We start from the raw sequence: 19,818 nt of genomic DNA, 5'->3' as shown, positions 1-19,818 counted from the left end.
GCCAGGATCCCCTCACTCCCAGACACCTTTGGGGTGCAAAAACTGAGGCCGGAAATGAAGACGAGGAAATGCGACTCTACACCGCTTTACATTACAATTTGCATAATTCTATGTCATTTGCGTGGGTGGGATTACTCAGTTTTCCAGAAATTTCCTAGTTTCTGGAATTGTTTCTTAAAAGTTCCTCTTTCTTGGGGTTCTGTTTCCTTCTCGTTAGCTTCCTGAGATGCGGATCTGCTTCCTCTCCGGGAGGGAGAAGAGGCCTGGGTTAGGAGGGTGGTGAAGGGGATGAAGAGGAGAGGAAGGGCTGGGCAGACATCTGAGGTCTCTGCCAGGATCTAGCAGTGCCATCTCCCCTTTCCACCGTCCCGATGCCGAGGTGTGTGGGATGTTCTCTTAAAGCCACACATGGGGCTGGAGCAGGGATGAGGCTGGGTATGGGTGCCCCTTTCCCATAGGGCAGCCAGAGCTCTAGGGCCTGACTCTTAGGCCATGTCTGGCTGAGACTGAACTACATCCAGAGATCAAGAGCCTGGCTCCTGAGGAGAAGGGACTGTTCTTAAAACGCATCCTCCAAACTACTCATCAGATACCCTACTCTAGACAGCAGCAGATGGGTCCCTCTTTCCCAGGGTTAGGGGCCACCTCTCCCCCGCCCCCGGGTGGCGGGGGTTGGAAGAGAAGTGGGGAGAAATGTGATCTCTCTTGAAGCAGAGCTCTGGCAATCTATTAGTCATTTCAGTTTACAGCCCATTATTATTCTATATAAGATAAATGAGGCTTAACTCAGCTAAGGAGAAGGGAAAGGCCCGCGAGCCCTTTGCTGGCTGAACGACTTCCTCACCTTCCCAGCCTTATTCTTTTTTGCTCTCTCATCTTCTATACACGTTTTTAAGAACCATTGTTATAATTATTAGCAAACTCCAATCTTATTTAAATAATTAAGAATAAGAATAACTCTTCCGAAGCATAAGTCGGATCACATCTTTGCAGGGAAACTTCGAGCGGTTCCCCCCGCGCTTCTTTCCGCGGCTTCTAAGGCCCCCCAGGGTGTGAGTCCCGCCTTCTTTTCTCACCTCGCTTCTTTTCACTGCCCCGCTTTCTCACACTGTAGGCGCCCCGGCTGCCCTCCTGCTTGAAGAACGCTCCCAGTTCATTCACCCTTCAGCTTCTTTGCCTTGTTGGCAGTTCTTCCAAGGCCTTCTGAAGGCCGGCCCCTTTGCACCACTCCGGGCTCGGCCCCGCATTGCCCGTCAGACAGGCCCCCTCCTCCGCCTCCACACTCGGGAAGGACTCGCAGCGTAGTGTCTGTCCACTCTATCTATGAACTGACTGGTTCTCTCTCCCACATGGACAGAAATCTCACCTGTCTTATCTGTCTTCATGTCTCTGGCACCTGAGAAAGTACCTAGAGCATAGCAGGTGCTCACAAAATATTTGCTGAATAAATGAATAGGTCTGAATAATAACACCCAGCGACAGCTTGGGGTTGGTGACAGATCATGGATTTTGGCGTCAGAGAGATGCAAGTTCTTATCCTGGTTCTGTCATTCACTGGTGAATGGTCATGGGCAAGTCACTCACCTCTCTGAACCTCTGTTTCTCCTTTGGGAACAGAGATTAATAATAACTTATATGTTGAAGATTAAATTTGGCATTGTGTATAAGGATCTGGCAGTAGTAGGGGCTCATTAAATAAAGGTTATGAATATGAATAATTATACCTTTGTTTCATATTTATGCTGCACATGGATCTGTTCCTGCCCTTAAAAATTCAGTTTATTGAGAGACACAGAGACCTACGTGGCCAACTATGAAATGACGGTGAATGTACAAAATAGAGATATTACAAAATAGACGGTATCAGGAGGTGGGGCCTCTGAGAGATGATTAGGTCATGAGTGTGGAGCCTTCGTGAATAGAGTTAGTGCCTTTATCAAAGAGACTCCAGAGAGCTCCCTCGCCCCTTCCACCCTGTGAGGATACAGCGAGAGGTCAGCCGTCTGCAACCCAGAAGAGGGTTCTCACCAGCACCTGACCATGCTGATCTCGGACTTCGAGCTTCCAGAACTGTGAGAAACGAATGTTTGTCGTTTGTTGGCCATCCAGTCCGCGGTATGCTGTTACAGCAGCCCGAACAGGCTCAGATACCTGCTTTATTCCTCCCCCACCATGTGCAGTCTTCTGGGCACCTTATGTGATGACCTGTGCGGGTCCATCTCCCACACTAGAATGCGCACTTTATGACCGTCTGCTTTGTTCAATGCTCCATCCCCAGTTCCTAGAACAGCCTGTGTCAGCGCTGAGCTGATCTAGAAGGGAAGGTTTTGGTGGTGAGACGCCCAGTTGAAAGAATGCACGAGGGGCCGACATGGGAATGAAACGGCAGGCACCAACTTTATTGCGTGCTTCTGCACTAGGGGGCCACATGGGCTTTATACATGTCAGAGAACAACAGTGGCATTCTGCCACACATGCGGAATAAACAATAAGCTGAGTCACACTTGCATAAGTAAGGCAGGTGCCTTACTACATTAATGTGACGTTTTAAATAGGGAGTCCTATCCCTAGCTGCGAGCCTGGATCACAGCCAGACCTGGGACCCACAGCCTGACATATCGTAAGCACTCAGTAAATTTCTGTGGAATGAATGAATGGAAGACAGAAGAAAGAATTAGTGAAGGGCATGGCTAGTCTTCAAATCCCTCAAACAGGAGGCAGAATAGCCGGCGAACAGTCCAGAGTCTGGAGTCTGACTGCCAGGGTTTGGATCTGAGCTTTGCCACATACTATCATGCAATTTGGGCAAATTACTTCATTGTGTCCCGTTTTCCCCATGTGTCTAATAGGGATGATAATATCACACCTAGGTTTTCAGATCATTGTGAAGACTAAATGAGTTGACATTTATAACATTTATCAGAAAGGTGCTTGGTATATAATAAGCCTGGGTACATATTTGGAAACTTAAAAACAACTAAGCAACCAAGATATCTTCACTCCAAATCCAGTATTCTTTCTCTATACCGGTCATGGAGTAAGCAAGAAATAATTATTGTCCCCATTTTACAGAGGAGAAAACCGAGGCTAGAAATGATACGGGCTCAAGATCACACAAGGCTTCATTAAAATGATTTGACTTCAAATATATGACTGTTCTGGATTCCACAGGTAATTCCCTCTCCCAGATCTAGCCTGAAACACACACACGCATGCACACACACACACACACACACACACACACACACACGCACGCACATGCACACACACGCACACACACGCACACTCAGAGACTTGGCAGAGATTCTCTGAAGGCCTATAAATATCAGTCTGTCTTATTTTCAGGGTTTGGAGAGCCACTTAATTTCCTCTAATCATGTACTGCCATTGTATATGAGACAAATGTTACTGAGCCTTTAAAGTCAAGGGAAACTCCTGCAGATTCAAGAGCCATGGGTCTGAAGCTGCAAATGTCCAGGGAGCTCCCTGCCAACCAAAGGCCTCTGCTATCAAAGAGCAGCTGTCTTCACGAGCAGCTGCTGTGGGCCTGGAGCTGTGCCAGGTGCTGTGGGGGCAGGGAGGACATGGTAAGTTCCTCCGCAGGGATCTTTGGTCCAGTCTGGGGAGTGGAGGCAGAATCTTCCTGGGAATAAGCTTGCCAGCCGCCTGCTTCCAGGCGCTTCGGGTAGGTGTGAGAATTGCATTTCGAATTTTGCTTTGAGTGACCACAATGTTAACCAGACACGATTTGAGTCCCAGAGGTCACTCAGGGGAGGAGGTGTGGAGATAGGAAAAGAATGTATGCGTCCTTTCGTTTGTTCATTTAGTTCTCATTTATTGCTCCCTCAGCCTACAACGGAATCCCAGTCCTACATCTTTTCACAAATAGATTGAAAAGAAACACCCCTGCAGCTGTTCCTGACTCAATACTAACCACCATTTATTGAGCACCTACTACAAGCTAGGCACGACACATACATAACTAGAAGTCTTCGAGGTAAGCATTGTTATCCCACTGCACAGGTGAGACAGTAGAAGTTCTGTATGATCAGGTGACATGCCCAAGGTCACACAGCTATAGAAAAGAAAGTCAGGATTCAAACTCAGGCAGGCCTGCCTCCAAAGCTCTGGCTGTGGTTTTGAAATTTTAAAATTTGAGTATCTGAGTCATAAAAAGAATATGTGTAACATAAATAAAAGTGTAATAATAAAACAAATGTCAACTCAGCTGGAGGAAGAGGACATTCCCAGTGTCATCTTGTCACATGGGTGTCTGGTCCCTATTGCTTTCCTCCCAAGCCAGTCCGCTCTCATGCTCTCATGCCGGGTAACCACTATTTAAATTTTTGTGTTCCCTTTCTTTTGCTTGCATGTTTTTTGTTGTTTGATGTTGTTTTACCACCTGCATTTGTGATGAATATGTGTGAAAGTAAACTGCTTAATTTTCTTGCTTTAGGACTTTACATAAATTGTATACAGTATGTCTTCTGTGGCTTGCTACCTTCCATACGCTTCTGAGATTCCCCCAGCGATGTATTTGACCTTAGTTTATTTATTTCTACTGCTGAGAAATTCCATTGTTTGAATGTACCACATTTTATTTGTCCAGTTTCTTGCAGAAGGGCATCTCGGTCATTTCATGTAGTAATTCACAGAGCAGTGCACACACTTGATAGTTTATCTCCAGAGCTGAGTCTCTGAGGTTGGACATACTTACTCAGTTATTGACTGACATCTCAGGTCACAGGGTCCTCCTCTAGGACATAGGAGAACAAAGGAAACTTGAGGAGATCTTGCCCCACCTGGGAGACTTGACATCTTGGCCAGAGCATGTGGGCATGGGGGATTTCTTAGGTGCGTGTCCTCTTGCAACAGAGTCCAGCGTCCGTGGGGTGTAACTGACTGGAGGCAGCTAGGTCCTGGTTAGAATTTCGCCTCTCTTCCTGCTTATTCTTCTGCCTTCTCTTTCTCCCACCAATATTCATGCTCCTTCTTAAATTTTTGATTTTGTAATACATTCCAAGAGTTTAAAATTCAAAGTGTAAAATCGTATAAGGAAAAGTCTTGCTCCCACTCCTGACACCCATACGCCCAGTCTCTACTCTGAAGAGTAACCACTTTTATTAATTTCTTACGCATTCTTCTAGAGTTTCCTTTATGTACAAGCAGCAATGAATGTAAAGTTTTATTTAAGCCTCCTATTACAGAAAAGACAGCATATTATACACAGGGTCATTCCATTGCTTTTTCACATAAAAATGCCTCTCAGATATCTAGTCCATGCTGTTACACAGAACATTTTATCATCCTTTTTTTTTTAAAAAAAATAGCTATGTTCTGTTGTATTTCAGAATGTTTATATGTCTTCTATGTACCAATATTTATGCTGATTGCTGGGTTAAAATTATAAATCAAAACAGACATTGCCTTCTAGGAGACTATAGTCTAAGGGCAAACAAACAAACAATGATGAGAAAGTATTGTAAGTGCTATTCCTTCCAGAAATATGTATTGAGTACCAACCACTAGTCAGGCATTGCTCTAGGCACAGGGGAGACGGAGCGAATAAAACTGTTGCAAATCTCTGTCCCATGGCACTTCCATCCTAGTAGAGCTCATATTCTGGCACTGAGATAATGGGGGGTCCTAAACCTGGTCTGGGGGTCAGGAAAGGAATTGGGGAAACAATATTGTAGCTGATAACTAATAGCTAAGGTGGGATTAGCCAGGCGAAGGGCCAGAGAGGGGCCAGTGTTTTCACAGAGGTCCCACTTGCTGGGCAGGGCAGGGAGATGAGAGGCATCCAGCATCTGGGGGGCTGAGAGAAGTTCACTTATTTGGACACTGGGAGAACTCGTAGCCAGAGCAGGTGGTGGCCGACGGTGGAGGGCCTGTGGACCACGAGAAGGATTTCGTCCTCATGGACATCACGAGGACGGTTGCCATGTGGAGTGGCTAGGAAAGGACAGGAGGTCTGTGGGGAGGCAAAGCACAATCTAGGAAGGCGTGCTGGTCGCCCGGACCGGGTGGAGCAGGGGGTGAGGGGAGAAGGGGATGGGTTCTAGAAGATGGTGAGGTGGTGTGGACAGGACCCCGTGAGATGCGAGGAGGAGGGAGAGGAAGCCTCAGTCTTCAAATATGAAAAGCGAATCTATGCCCTCCTTGTGGACTGTCCTGGAGATTCGCTGATGCAAGGACGGCTCTCGGTAGCGTTACTGTCCCAACCCTCCCCCAGCACTCAGCACCCTGTCACCTACTTTTTTCTTCTCCAACCTTATGAGCTTATTTATGATTTTTCAGTACTTCAATAAGAAAAATCCACTGTCTGACCTTCTACGTCCCTACTCCCCTTTCCACCACACACACACGAGCACATTATATACACACTCCACACACAAACACATCATACACACACACACACATTACAGACACACACACTCGCCCCATATACACACACCATACACACGCCACACACACAGACACATATACATATAAGGCACCATGCATACACACACTCATACCACGTATACAAGCAAACTGCACTCCAAACCTCACAGACACACACACACCAAAGTACACACACACACGCACATAGAGTCCTGGTACAGGTCATCGTCTGCTAATTAAACTAAACTTCCCACCTAGCTTGGTTCTCTTCCTCCCCCAGCTCCTAAATCACCTGTCCTAGAGGGAGCCTCCAGGTGTGCATGCTGTAGACGTGTCCTCATGTTGGTCCACTGTCACAGCTGGGCCTGCTGTGTGTGGCTTGGCAGGTTGTGGGTGTCACTGCTGGTATGGCTATTCTGTGGCTGCCCCTGGACTGTGCACTCCTGGGAATAAGACAGCGTTGTGGGTGCCTGTCACTTGCCTGATTCATCCAGGAGTTCCTCGTGACTGGGGACAGGGCAGTGAGGGAACAAAGAACAGAAAAAGTCAGCATTTCCCCAAATCAACTTGGGCATGTGGTACCCAGCCAGGTCCAGCTCAGGCTTATTTGGTGATAAGATTTAGTTTTGTTTTGTTTTCTCAAGTCCCCAGGGCGTGTGCCACCGAACCCGAGCCTGGATCCTCTCTCTCCCTTTCATTACCTGTCTGGATGTGCCCTCAGGCAGTTCCCTCAGGGCTCCAGTGGGTATGAGAGCGGCCTGGGTCAGAGCAGTCTGGTTAATTGGGGTCCTCCTCTCTGAAGGGATGGCAATGAAGGGGCCCCAGGAAGTGCTGTCCCACCCCTGCTTAGGCTCCTGAGGGCTCCCCTCAGCAGGTGTCCTCCCATGCTGTCCCCCTCTGCCAATACCTGTCCCTACTGGGTGGGTCCCGAGGGCCAGTCATTGACTAAGGGTGGGTATGGGGAGTGGGAGCAGTCTGCAGTTTGTCAGCTCAGCTCCCTTTGCCCTGGGGATTGGTTGGTGTGTCCCCTTGTCATGAGAGAAGGGGTGCCGTGGGCCCTTAGACCTCTACTTCCACCTGCATGTGGAACATTCTGTCTGTGGTTTGGGCTGGGGGTCGAATCTCCACGTGATTCTTGCAAAGGCAGAATTTTTTTGATCTCTAAGCTGCAATGTGTCTGCAGCCCAGGTGGGCCTGGCCAGGGGCTCTATCATTCTGGAGGCACCGAAAACATAGTTGCTCACTCAGGGACAGCTTTGCCGTGTGTAGCCTGCACTCAGAATGCCCTTGGACTTGTTTGATGATCCATCATTGCTGTCTCGAAATTCTTCATAATTTTTGAATAAGAGGCTGGGCATTTTTATTTTACATTGGGACCTACCTGTTATATAACTGGTCCTAATTGAGTTTTTGTTGTCTCTCCTTTGGTTTCTTTTAAATTTTGAACTCTGCAGACTTAAAAAAAATTTAATAACTAAAATTCTGCAAGGGATAAAAAAAAGGACACATTTATTATTTGTTGCTCACATTTAGAAAAGGTCCACATGTCCATTGTGGTGCATGAGCTGCTGCATACACACCCGCACCCCAAATGTCCAACCCACAGTCCAACTGACTCCCAGGAGAGCCCGGGTGATGTGCACAATGACGCACGGAGCTGCGCTCTGGGCCACCTGCTCCCGTGCCAGGTCCATGTTGCTGGATGTCACAGGTGGGGAGAAGAAGCCCCCCAAACTCCCTCCCTGTCTCCCTTCCCCCACTTCCCCCCTTCCCTGGGGCTATCTCAGAGTCAGCTGATGCTCAGAAGTCTTGGACTAACACCCCCAGCTCTGAGCTCAGGAAGGTACTATGTAAGTAGACAGGAGACTTCTGTGGCCATAGAGGCCCTGAGAGGTCATCTTGTGCGCCCCCTTCAGGCCGTGCACTATCTATGCCGTCTGAAGCCAGAAGGAAAAGATTACGGCCCTAGAGTCTGCAGGGACAGAGAATCCATGGGCTCTCCAGGCCCCTCATTCTGGTATTTGTCATCGATGTAGATTTCTTGTCTGAATCACTGATGTTGCAATTTTTGCCCATTTCTTACTAAACTTAAGAAATTGAAATTCTCTTGCCTCACAAATCTCGAAGCACTGACCGTGCCCAGAGGCTGTGAACAAGCTTAGAGCATCAGCCACTCTTCAAGTGTCCTTGGAGCGAACACGTTCCACTCAGCCAAAAAGGGAAGAGAACTGCTGCCCTCTGGTGGCCAGTTGGCCGAGGATCAAGGGGCCGTCCAGAGGCAGGGTCCCCTTTGCTGTCTCTGGGATGAAAGCTTTGAGTCCTCAGGTAAATGAATGTCTTTTCACTGTTGCTAGAACACAGCAATCTTGTCCTTCCCTTGGGGCCTCGGCCCTTGCTGCTGTCTTTCCCTGGAATGCTCTTCTTCCAGATTCCAGGTGGCAGCCCCTTTCTCATTCTCTAGCCCTCGGGCCAAAAGGGACTTCCTCAGGGCAGCCCTTCTGGACCACTTTGTCTGGAACAGTACCCAGCCCCAGCCCCTATCCCTCTCTATCCCATCACCTTGTTCCATTTTGTTCAATCACTTACTTGCTATTTGAAAATATCTGTAAATTTTGTCTGTTGACTCTCCCTCACCGGAATGGAGGAGAGTAGAGTCTTTGTCCATTTTGTTTGCCACTGGACCTCAGTGCATCATATGTAATAGATACTGAAAAATACTTGTTGAAGGCATAAATAAATGCATATCAGCAAGAGCAACTGAGGTTTCAGCAGAGCTTCTGGTCCTCAAAAACCACACTCTGATGTGGGCAGGGCACACACCACCCTCATTTGACAGAGGTTTATGGGTGATGCCTGAGCACCAAGCGAGGAGGAATGAGCCAGTCCCTGGTGGCTTTTCCTGGACCTCCTCAGTCTTATACTCTGGAGCGGGCAGGACTGGACAGCTGTGCCATGGGGTGAGGCAGGCCCTCATGCGAGGTTCAGGCCCTCACTCTCGGGTCCTGGTTACTCAGGGAGGTTGAGCAGTACCCTTGTCCAGAGCTGTGCTGTGACTTTATGGGTGCGTGGTGGCATGGGCCGGGAAGGCCGGTCCACAGGACTCCAGAGATAGTGGCCTGTCTCTCTGCAGAGACGAGCCTTCTGAAGTAGGAGTGGGTTCAGGGAGAGTGAATGGCGGGAAAGCTGGAGCCAGAGAAGGAACAATGCCTCTTCCAGGCCTGGATTGAACTGTGACGTTCTGAGTTTCATCCGGACCCCTGAGGGCTCAGCCCTGTCCTTATTACACTCAGCCCGAGGCAGGGGCTACCCTCTAATTCTGTGCCTAGCACAGACGTGAGGGGATCAAGCGCTCTGCCATAGAGCCCAGGCTGTTTGGGCTGGGCCTGGGCCAGCACTGGGGCTGGCGGGGGCCTGGGATGACCAGGCCCAGGGCACACTATGTCTCTGGGTGTCCAAAGTGAGAGTCTGAAGATCAGCAGCATCTGCTCCTGGGTTGGTCTCCCGGTGAGAGCTTGATGGAGTCCGTGAGGTAATTCTCTAAGATGCTTCGATACTGGGGAAGGAAAAGAGAAGTCAGCGCTCTCATCTGGGAGGCAAAGGGCACGGTCTGCCCTATGTCTCTTAGGCTGATGGTGCTTGTGCTTTTTGTTCTCTCCCCACTGGGCAGAACCTCCTGTGCGGTTTTTCTCCGGTGCCCCCTCTGAGGGGACAGCGGTTGTGCTTTCACTCTGAGTTTTTCTCCTCCATGGCTCCTGGGCTCTGGCTGGGTCCCCAGCTGGTGAATGTCAACTAAACCCTTAATGCCCGTGACCTTGGACTTAAGGAAGTTGTGTCAGGCCTGCCTGCTGCACCATGATGACCCCCAAGACACGTGAGAAGTCCTCCTGATGCCTTGTCACTCACTGCCACCCCCAGACTGAGCAGTAATTTAGTCTGGGATCCAGCCCTTCTTTACACATTTCATTTCTTGGAGACCCCCATTCCTCACCCCTTCCTTGATAGGGTCTTGGGACCAATAGAGCACCAGCCGTCCTTATTTTTTTAACGGCGAGATTAGTTTCGGGGTGAGAGGCAGTCTCTCTGTGTCTCCAAACGAAAGCCTGTCCCTCAGGGATGTCTCCATACCCAGATCTTCCCTCTCATGGGAAGAATCTTAGCCCATTGCCTAGAGACCTGGCCTGGGTGCCCCACGATCCCCCAGCTCTCACCCTCACAGCGGAGTCCCACCTCGAGGTGCCTAAGAAGGAAAAATGGCCCTGAGTGTCTCTTTACCACTAATACTGCCTGAGCCTGCGGTGCAGGCTCTGGCCTACACAGCCCTGAGCATTGTCCGGTTTGTCACCTGGCCCCCTCTGCTGTGTGCAGGGCCCCCTTACTCCACTGAGCTACTTGTAGTTAGAAATCCTGACTTTTCTAAAGCTCGCAGTATGGGACAGGGAAGAGCAGAGTGTTATTATTTAAGTCCCTCTTTACGCCAACTGATCCATTTCTCCCAGTGAGACAGGTTTTTGAAAGGATTCTCTTTATTTGGTTTCTCTCTCACCATGAAAGCCAGCCTCTTGGTTCATCATCCCTGAGCGTGCTCCACCTTCGCGTCCACACAAGGCCCGGCTGGGACCCCCAAAGCCCCCATGAACAGAACCCATGCTATTGTCCACCGTGCCGGCCTTGGCAGAAGGAGACTCTGAGAGCGCAGAGCGGCTGGGGGCTTCCTGAGCGCCCCTGCACTTCATTCGAGGAACAAACAGGGTGCTGCCTCAGCAACGTATGAGAAGCTCCCTCATTCACCACCTTGGCAAAGCTAAGGTCTTCACGCCACCTCTGTTCACCCAGTAACATTCACAGCCTCCCAGGTCCAAGGCAGCCCTGAGCGCTTCCCGTCGATGACATCATTTCCCTTGATAATGTCATCATCTTGCTCCTTAGATTTCCTGTAAAACTTCCAAGTAGCCAGCCGGCCAACATGTTTCCTGTGTCATTCTGTTCTCCAAGCCCTGGTCCCCTTGGCAAACATGTACATCTCACTGTAAAGTCATACATAGCATCTGAATGCACACATCTTTTCCGTGGGGTGTGATTGTGGCCGTCTGCCACCACCACAGCCCTGCCTTTAGATCCTGCATCCTAAGGACCTCATTAAGGTCCTATAATTCCACTGAGCTTACCTGCTGCTTCCTTCGTGGACACAGCGATTTGGTCTTTCTCCAATTAGCCCTAAAGGGACTGGGACCACGTGCTGCAGCCCACGCCACTGGAGCCGGGCCTGACCAGCCCCAAGAGAGATGGCACCGCCGACAGGGTGAGAGCAAAATCTGCTGCCATCCCAAATCCCGCGCAGCAGGCGGGTGTCCCTCCTTTCATTCTGAGGGCATTCTTATCATATTTTGGCGCAACTAAATACCTTAATCCTTGAAAGCCAGACTGGGACACTAAAGTAACTATCTTCTTTCCTTTCAAAATGTTACCCAGGTACCTATTCGGTGCTCTACTCTCAAATCTTTCTTTCCATCCAGAGCTCACTGCAGAACTCAGACACTTCGGGGACCCTCGCGGACCCTCGAATGCCACGTGCTCCCGTGGGCCGCGTTGGCCCCGCCCCGCGACGCTCCCGCTTCCCCCGTCTTCCCCGTCGTGGTCCACAGCGTTCCTAACCAACGGTCCCCCCGTTTGCCAGGGTAGAACTAGGTCATCAGCCTAAACACTTCCCGATTCCTTCTCTCCTGCACTGGCCCATCCTCAACCCCTGATTGTCCTCCCTCCAAAGTCTCTTTCATCCACCCTGGGCTCGCCACCTTCATCCTCTCATGCCGGGACTGCCGCAGTGCCTTCACCACTGACACGACCACCCACTGACACGCCCCTGATGAAAACCCTTGTACATCGTTCCTGCTTTTAAATAGCTACTTTTTATGCAATGCCTTCTCTGTGCTATGATGCTGTTTTATTTAGCCCTTACGACAACCCCAGGAGGAAGATATCGTACTTTAAAGGGAGGGAAGTGGTGGCTTAGGGAGGATGTGTGACTTGTCAAGGACACAGTGAGTGAGGGAGGGCCGGGACTTAGACCCAGGTCTATTAAGCTTCAGGGCCCCAGCTGCCCACCTCCCCGGCCCCCCATCACCCGCCCCCCAAGTCTGGAGCTTCTTTCCTTATTCCAGCAGCGCCTCAAACGCCTTCCTCTCAAAACACTCGAGCCCGGTGTGAATGAGCACTGACCTCTCTGGGAAGGAGGGCCTTGTAGGAAATGTCTTTGAAAACTTTTGTTTGACTTTAAAATATAGGTTTGCAAACTCCACTTTCACCTTAAAAATCCACATCCGCACGAGTTTTACATTCCGTGCCCTAGTAAGTGTGTTTGTTTTAACGTGAAACGTTTCTCCTCCAAATCTCTGCATAATACAGACATTGTAGGACGGCGTGCCCTGTTGGGCTTCGCGGTCGGGCGAGCCCCTGCGTGTCCTGCGGGGCCCCGCAGCATGGTCTGGAAGGCATGGACCTGTGGCTTTGTAAGAGCAATGAAGTCTGAAGTCCTGGTTGAAGTCATTAGGCCTCTGTGCTCTGGTGCTGTGGACCCTGTGGGCTCCATTACCCACCGTGGTCCCACGCCACTGCTCCCCCCGAGCCACGCTTCTTCCTTTTACAGACAGAACCCACGGCTGGTTCCTCACATGAGCCCTGTGCATTCCTGTCTGGGCCTCTGTCTGTCCTTCTGTTCACACCCCAGCGGCCTACCATGTCCACCTGCAAACTAAGAACCGTCTTTCAAAATCCGACTCTCATGCTGCTTCTTTGGGGAGGCATCCTCGCCTACTCTCGCCACCAGCCAGCTCTGAGTCCCCTTGACACCTCAACCTCGCTCGCCCTGTTGCATCTACCTCACTCCATGACAGTCTGTTTGTGACTATCCTCCTCTACCTGACCTTGGAGCCACTGAGGACTGTACTTCCAGTTCAGCCTGACAACTCAAGAAATGTTCATAGGATTGAGTTATTTCCATTTTAGAGATGGGGAAACTAAGGCTTAGAGAAGTCACATGTCTTGCCCAGGGGTTCACTTAAAAGCACCAGGGCAGAATTCAAATCTGGGTCAGTCTGACTGCAGATACCACCCCGGCGACTTCTAGACTTCTCATCAGTAAATTTCCCCCATCAAGATGAGGAAAAACATGGGGTCGCCAAGCCATTCTTTTGCCAAGTAGGAGGTTCAAAAAAAAACCAAACAGACAAATTGCCATCTATACAGACCACACATTATAAAAGTGACACAGCAGGAGAGATATAATTTCAAGAATAAAGGACAATCCTTTTCTAGAAAGGACAGAAGTTAACCTCACACAGACACTGGTTGTGGGCTGATATGGCTTCCCCGTGACTGAACAGTTGGCAATCATTGTACCGTGTTTATGGAGGGCTGTTTATCACATATCACTCTACAAGGTCAAATAAGACTCCTCAGCCTTCCAAGGGAATGGCATGAGCAGGCACATTTGTATTTTAGGAGCCAACAGACTATATAATAAAGCCACAGTTCTTGACGTGCACTAGAGGTAGACAACCCCCTGCTTCCCTTTATCATGAGACAGTGAGGGCTGGAGAATAGGAGGAAAGTATAAGAATAGCCCAAGGGGCCAAACTCTGAGATTAAGGTGCTAAGGTACAAGGATGGCAAGCTTGAGCCTCCTGCCCAGGCAGCCACTAAAGGCGGCTGCTGCCTCTCTCCATCATGAACCTCCCAGACTATAAGCCCGGGAGTGCATCTCTCCAGGGCTGCTGGCAGAGCAAGGCCAGGCAGGCCGATCACCTTCGATGATGGCAAGCACTTCTACATATGAGAAGTCTCCAATTTCCCATCCTCATTTGCTCATTTCCTCAATTCAAAATCATGGTCACGATGATCTCTCCTCTGCCAAGAAGCCCACCTTAACTAAATGCAGCAGAATAATAAAACAAGCCAAGCTCCTCCCTGTGCAAATCTCTCATAGGCCTGCTTCTGAGTTTCCAGACTCCACATCAGAATGGCATTAAAACTCCGCTACTGCTTCAAGGCAGCCTTCCCTGTTCTTCCTCTCCTCTCTCCTCCCTTCCTCTACAGTGTGAGCTGTGTGCCCCTCCTCTGGGGCCCCAACACCAAGTCCTTCCCCACCATACAATACCTACACCGCAACCACTCAGGTCTCCCCAAGAGAGGGGCCCCTGAGCTCCGCGCAGTTCCTGGCACAGGTGACACACTCAACACGTGCAGCTGAACAATTGCACCCAGGAGTCTACATCTACGCATGTTTTTGATTGGAGGATGTCAGCATCTCCTGCAGGCTTGATACTCCACTTGGACAAATACTTGGCACCATGAGAATTCTCTTTCTTCTTTGAGGATCGAACATGATCACACTTCTCAAATCCTTACTAATTAAAATCTCCAGGGATGGGATATAGAATGATATTTTTTAGAAACTCTACAAATAATTTTGATAATCAGTATGTAGAGGGATCACTGTCTGCATACGCTAAAGTAGCTTTATGCCTCTGACATCTGGTTCCAGAGCTGGAGTCCAGTTGAGCCCATTCAGAAACTCATTAATTAGGACGATGAGCAATCCTGCCCCACCCACCTCCCCACCTGTGCCCAATGTGTTCTTTTCTGGAAGCTCCTTAGTTCTCCTGTCCTAGGGGGCAATCCAGGCAGGTGTTGCTACCACAGCCACTCACCCTTGACAGAGCTTGACCGGCCAGCGTCTCAAAGGCTTGTACCACATTGATGTCATTCTTGGCACTGACTTCAAAGTAGGGAATATCCTTTTCTTTACACCAGCCTTGGGCTACCTCCCGTGACACCTGAACGATGGGAAGAAATGCTCATGGTTCCTGTATCATCATCCCCACAAGTATACCACCATCCCCCCACTATCCCTACTATCCCCCACCCACACCATCCTGCATCCCCACCCCATTTATTGAGAACATTCCTTGTATCCATAACTCTACACATGTTATTCTTTAACAAAAATCTATGATGCGGTCATTGTTAGCTCCACTTTCCAGATGAGGAAACTGAGGACTAGGGAATAAAAGGATTTGCTCAGAGTGTGGGGCTGAGCAGGATTTGAACATAAGCTTAGCAGAATTAGATTCCGCTGCACTGTGCCGCCTTCTGAAGGCCTATACTAGGAGCTTCTTCCTGCCATTGGCTCCTTTTCAGTCCCATGAAAAGGAGATGGACATGACAGACACTAGGCAGGAATGAGGACTTCCTTCTGCCAGGTGGCTGACCAGAACCTCACCTAGGTGGCCTGCTGCTATGCGGAGACTCAGGGTACAGTCTTAGGAACATTGATAAGCTCCTACAGTGGGCCCGATTCTGTGTTAGCTACCTTGTCATATGAACTCATTTAATTTTCTCAATAACTCCGTGAAATGAGTCTTATTAGTTTCACTTTATAGATAAGAACACTGAGTCTCAGAGAGGTTTAGCAACTTGCCTCAGATCACACATCTGAGAAAGGCAGAGTTTGGCTGAAGTCCCAGCTCAGTGCTCCCCTTGCATCTGAGCTGCCCTCTGCGGGACACTGCACAAGAACTGTGCTGCTTTTCCCTCTCTCCCAATGGACTGTAGGTTCCTTGAGCTCAAGGTCCCGGCCTTTTTAGCACTCAGCCTGGTGCCGTGAGCCCTCAGTGCAGGCTGAATGAATATCTTTTGACCATATGTAAATGACTGATCACAGTCAGAGGATGCTGGATTGGAAAATGCTCTGGTAGCCCTGTGGGTTACTACTGAAGATGATTGGTACCACTGAGTTTAATGTCTAATCATTCCAGGGAGGAGGTGATGACATATGCTGAACATTTGCTGTGCCTGGGACTCCGTAGCCATTATTTCATTTTATTTCAGGGAGCCAAGGTTTTTCTCATGGAGAAAGGACCGTTCTGTCCCTCCCTTAGAACATAGCACACCTGGGGAGCTCGGAGACTGCCCCTTGTCAAATCGTCTCCTTTGCTCCTGCAGGATTTGGGAATTTATCACATTGAGATGAAAGGCACCACTGCTGCGTCCTGCCTCTGGTCCTCGCTCCCCTGGTCTCAGCAGTGGGAGCTGGGCCCAGGGCTCAAGACTCTCTCTCACAGGCCTTTCCTGTCCCCCAGCATTGCTCTGGCATTGTGAGCCTTGCTACCTAAGACTGGAGGCTAGAGACTGGGGTTGCCAAGCAGCCTGCCCTTTGGGGAGCCCGAATGACACTTCCACCTCTGCTCGGTCAGTCTACAAGGAGCTGCTGAAACTGCACAAAGCGAGGAGAAATCCCAGGCCCTGGTCTTGGCCTCTGACCTCTAAGATCCTCCTGCCTTTGGAGAGAGGGGCCCCAGAACTGGCCACAACTACCTTCTGTGGGCACAGATGCCCAAGACGTGCTGAGTCACCAAGAAGCCTCAGCTGGGAGAAAATCAGTCCTGAACGGTTTGGGGGAAGAATCAAGAATGGCAGGGCTGCCGATTACTATTATTCGCATTAGTTAGCGTGCAAATAAATATTCATTAGGAATGAACATCCTGTACTTCAATGGCATCTTAGGAACACAAAGGGCTTTGTATCTTTTAAAGTCCTTGAGGGCAAGGACTGGACTTACTTTTCTGATGGCTCCTTCCTTCTTCGTATCCCACCTCCCTGCCCAGCCCCCCACTCCCATCAGGCACCGAGCATTTTACTGGGCGCATCCTCGGTGCTCAGGAGTTGCAGTGAAAATTGAAGTGAAGTGCAATGGAGTCAAGTGCCTCCTCTTCTCCAGAAGGCAGGGAGATTCTTTATATTTAATGGCATGAGAAGCAGAAGCCAGAATTGGTGCCAAACTCACCCAGCGACAGAGCGACTATAGCCCCCTGATCAGTAGCCAGGTTATGACAGACATTTTGTCTCATTTCCTTCTCTCTTTCTCTGTTCCGTTTACATGCAATGATTAAATACATAACTCCGAAATATCAGCGGAGATCGTTACAAATTGACATTCTTTTTCTATCCCTATCACCTCTCCCACTCAACCTCAGAAAGCTGGCCTGGGAGCAAAACCACCCAGACAGCACTTTCCACTTTTCTCCTCTCATTCCAGTTACAGTTTCATGATTTTAAGAATTGTTTTGTCTTTTATTTATAAAACAACAGTTATTTGTAACTTAGGCTCTGACAGTGGAAATGAACTCAGGGTGTGATTTTGGGGGCATGAGAAGTATGAAAATTTTGGAAAAGTTACTTTCATTAATTTGGCTTTTGGCTGATAATATACTATAAATATTTTATTTTTCCTGTTATAATTTTTCTAGTTCATCAGAAGCCAAGCGTTTGACAAAATTAGTCCAGTTCGTTTAACTTTATTTATGATTCTTTCTATCTCATATACATTTAAAATGATCAATAATATGGGTTAAAATTAGCAAGTCAAATATATCTTAAATCACTACCAAAAATAAAGAACATTTTCAGAAAACATAATCCCAACGTTATAAATCAGTGATATGTCAAAAATTGCCTCCTTGAGCATAGAGCAAAGAATTCACATGCTAGTGAATAAATTCCTTGCAGTTTGTTTCCTTGTCCCCCCACCCCCCATTACTATTACTTTCTGTAGAAAAAGGAGAGATTTAAAAAAATCTAGGTCAGTGATTTCTTCAAAATCAATCTGACTATATATATTTTTTATGCAGGGACATTAAGTTCATTTACATTGTTGTTCAATCATCACCCTCATCCGGCTTCAAAATTTTTTCGTCATCCCAAATCTTAGCATTAGAGTTTTAAATATTCATTTTCTTTTTATTCAGTAGGAAAATCGCCCATTATTTTCCCAGCCTGTGCCTTGGAGATAAGAAGAAGGAGGATTATAATCGCTCTCATTTATTGAGCTTGCCAGGTACTTTATAAACATCTTTTAATCCTCATAAAATCTGTGCCTAGCCTCTGTTTCACAGATGAAGAAGCTAGAACTGGCCAAGCACATGCAGGAGGGTGGATCTGAGTCCAGAGAAGATGCCTCTCAGCTCGCCTCCTCCATTTCTCCACACCCAGACAGCGTCCGGCAATACCGTCTGCTCAGTCTGTGCCAAAGTCAGGACATGTGAGGGCAGTCGCTTCCCTGCCTCACCTCTTGGCTTTATGATCCTGGGTCTTGGCTTTATGATCCTGGGTCTCTGAACTGAAGTCTCTCTGCGCTTCCCACACCCAGTTCCTCCTCTCCACTTCCCTGTCCTCCGTGTCACCTCCGTGGTCCTCCCGTAGGTCCTCCTCCTCCACCTCCCTGCAAACCCTCTTCCTGGGCCGACCTTGTGAGAAGACAAACTTCCCTCGTCCTCCCTTCTCCAGGATCCTCTCTCGCCTTCCTGTATTAACTGAATCCTGGCTTTCCCTGGAGTCACCTCCCCCAGTCGCTCTCCCCAGTGGGGGCTATTTCCACACCCCACTCGTCACAGATGCCAGAGATGGGGCTGGGCTTGCCTGGGCAGTCACTGCTTTTATCTTCCTCCCTCTGTAGAATAAAGCTCATCCCCCTGAAGCTTGGCTCAGATCCCTCCACACCTTCAAGACCTCACCTCTGCTTCTCATCTTGCCAGCACCCCCTCTCGCACCTCACCCTGTAGCCTCCGCCCCTCAGGATCACCTCACAATTCCTTCCCCTCCAACAGTCTTCACCTTCTCTCTGCTTCAGCCTCTTCTTCCCAGAGCCAGACCTAGGACCTCTGTAAAAATCCCGAGTACTCCCTCACTCTGTGACCACGCCCTCCTTTCCCTGCATCCCCCTCATGTCCTCATTTCGTCCACCTGCCCCTGCTCCTCAACCTCTGATACCCAGCCCCAGCCCTTCAGCCCTCTCCTTGTCCCTCTTCTTCCCTCCAGGTTTGTCAGTGCCCTCACAGCTCTATTCCTCAGCTACTCTTGTCTGGAAAAACCTTAGTCCCAGGCGCCTTGGTCCTGGCCCTTACTCAACACAGAACAACACAACACAGGCTCCACCTCAGACTCCTGGTATCCCCCTTCAGCTGAGCCCTGAGTGTCACCTATCAGTTCTTGTCTTTGTCCTTGATTAGCTCCTTTATCCGTTTCTCTCCAGAGTAACTGGCAAAGCTTCACCGTTGTTCTTAAGACTCCTACTTTGTTCTCTCTCAACAGAAGATGGTGCCTCTTATTTTACTTAGAAAAAGTCAGACTTTCGGTCTTGCACTCCCTCAAGTGAATTATAGGTGTATGAAGCAGGATGTTAAAGCGGAAGTTTCAGAGGAGGCATTACAATTTGACAGATGTGTTGGGAGACAGACTCCCCTCCTCGCCCCTGCCTCAAACCTTGTGCATTTCCAAAGGTTCATGAGCAAGAATCTGTTAGGTGACTCTAAAACCCACAGCATGGATATAAAGGATTGAAAAGAAAGGTTAGAAAGGACTTCATTGGAGAGAGTAGTG

At 49.0% G+C, this 19,818-nt stretch overlaps 1 protein-coding gene across 1 annotated transcript in view; it reads right to left on the bottom strand.

The window, feature by feature from the left end:
* Positions 1-7,867: 7,867 nt before the first annotated feature.
* The window catches only part of RAB7B (RAB7B, member RAS oncogene family), a 21,069-nt gene continuing 9,118 nt past the window's right edge, over positions 7,868-19,818 (bottom strand). Inside the window, exons 5-6 of the mRNA XM_039881750.1 lie at positions 15,093-15,218; positions 7,868-9,940 (exon numbers count right to left, since the gene is read on the bottom strand). Of these exons, the coding sequence (XP_039737684.1) occupies positions 9,860-9,940; positions 15,093-15,218 (207 nt within the window). The 3' untranslated portion in view covers positions 7,868-9,859. The remainder of the gene's footprint in view (positions 9,941-15,092; positions 15,219-19,818) is intronic.

This window comes from Pteropus medius, unplaced genomic scaffold, assembly GCF_902729225.1.
Source record: "Pteropus medius unplaced genomic scaffold, Ma_sr-lr_union100, whole genome shotgun sequence".
NCBI classification, from domain to species: domain Eukaryota; kingdom Metazoa; phylum Chordata; class Mammalia; order Chiroptera; family Pteropodidae; genus Pteropus; species Pteropus medius.
Note: the sequence above shows the minus strand (reverse complement) of the source record. Positions and strands in the feature narration are given on the sequence as shown.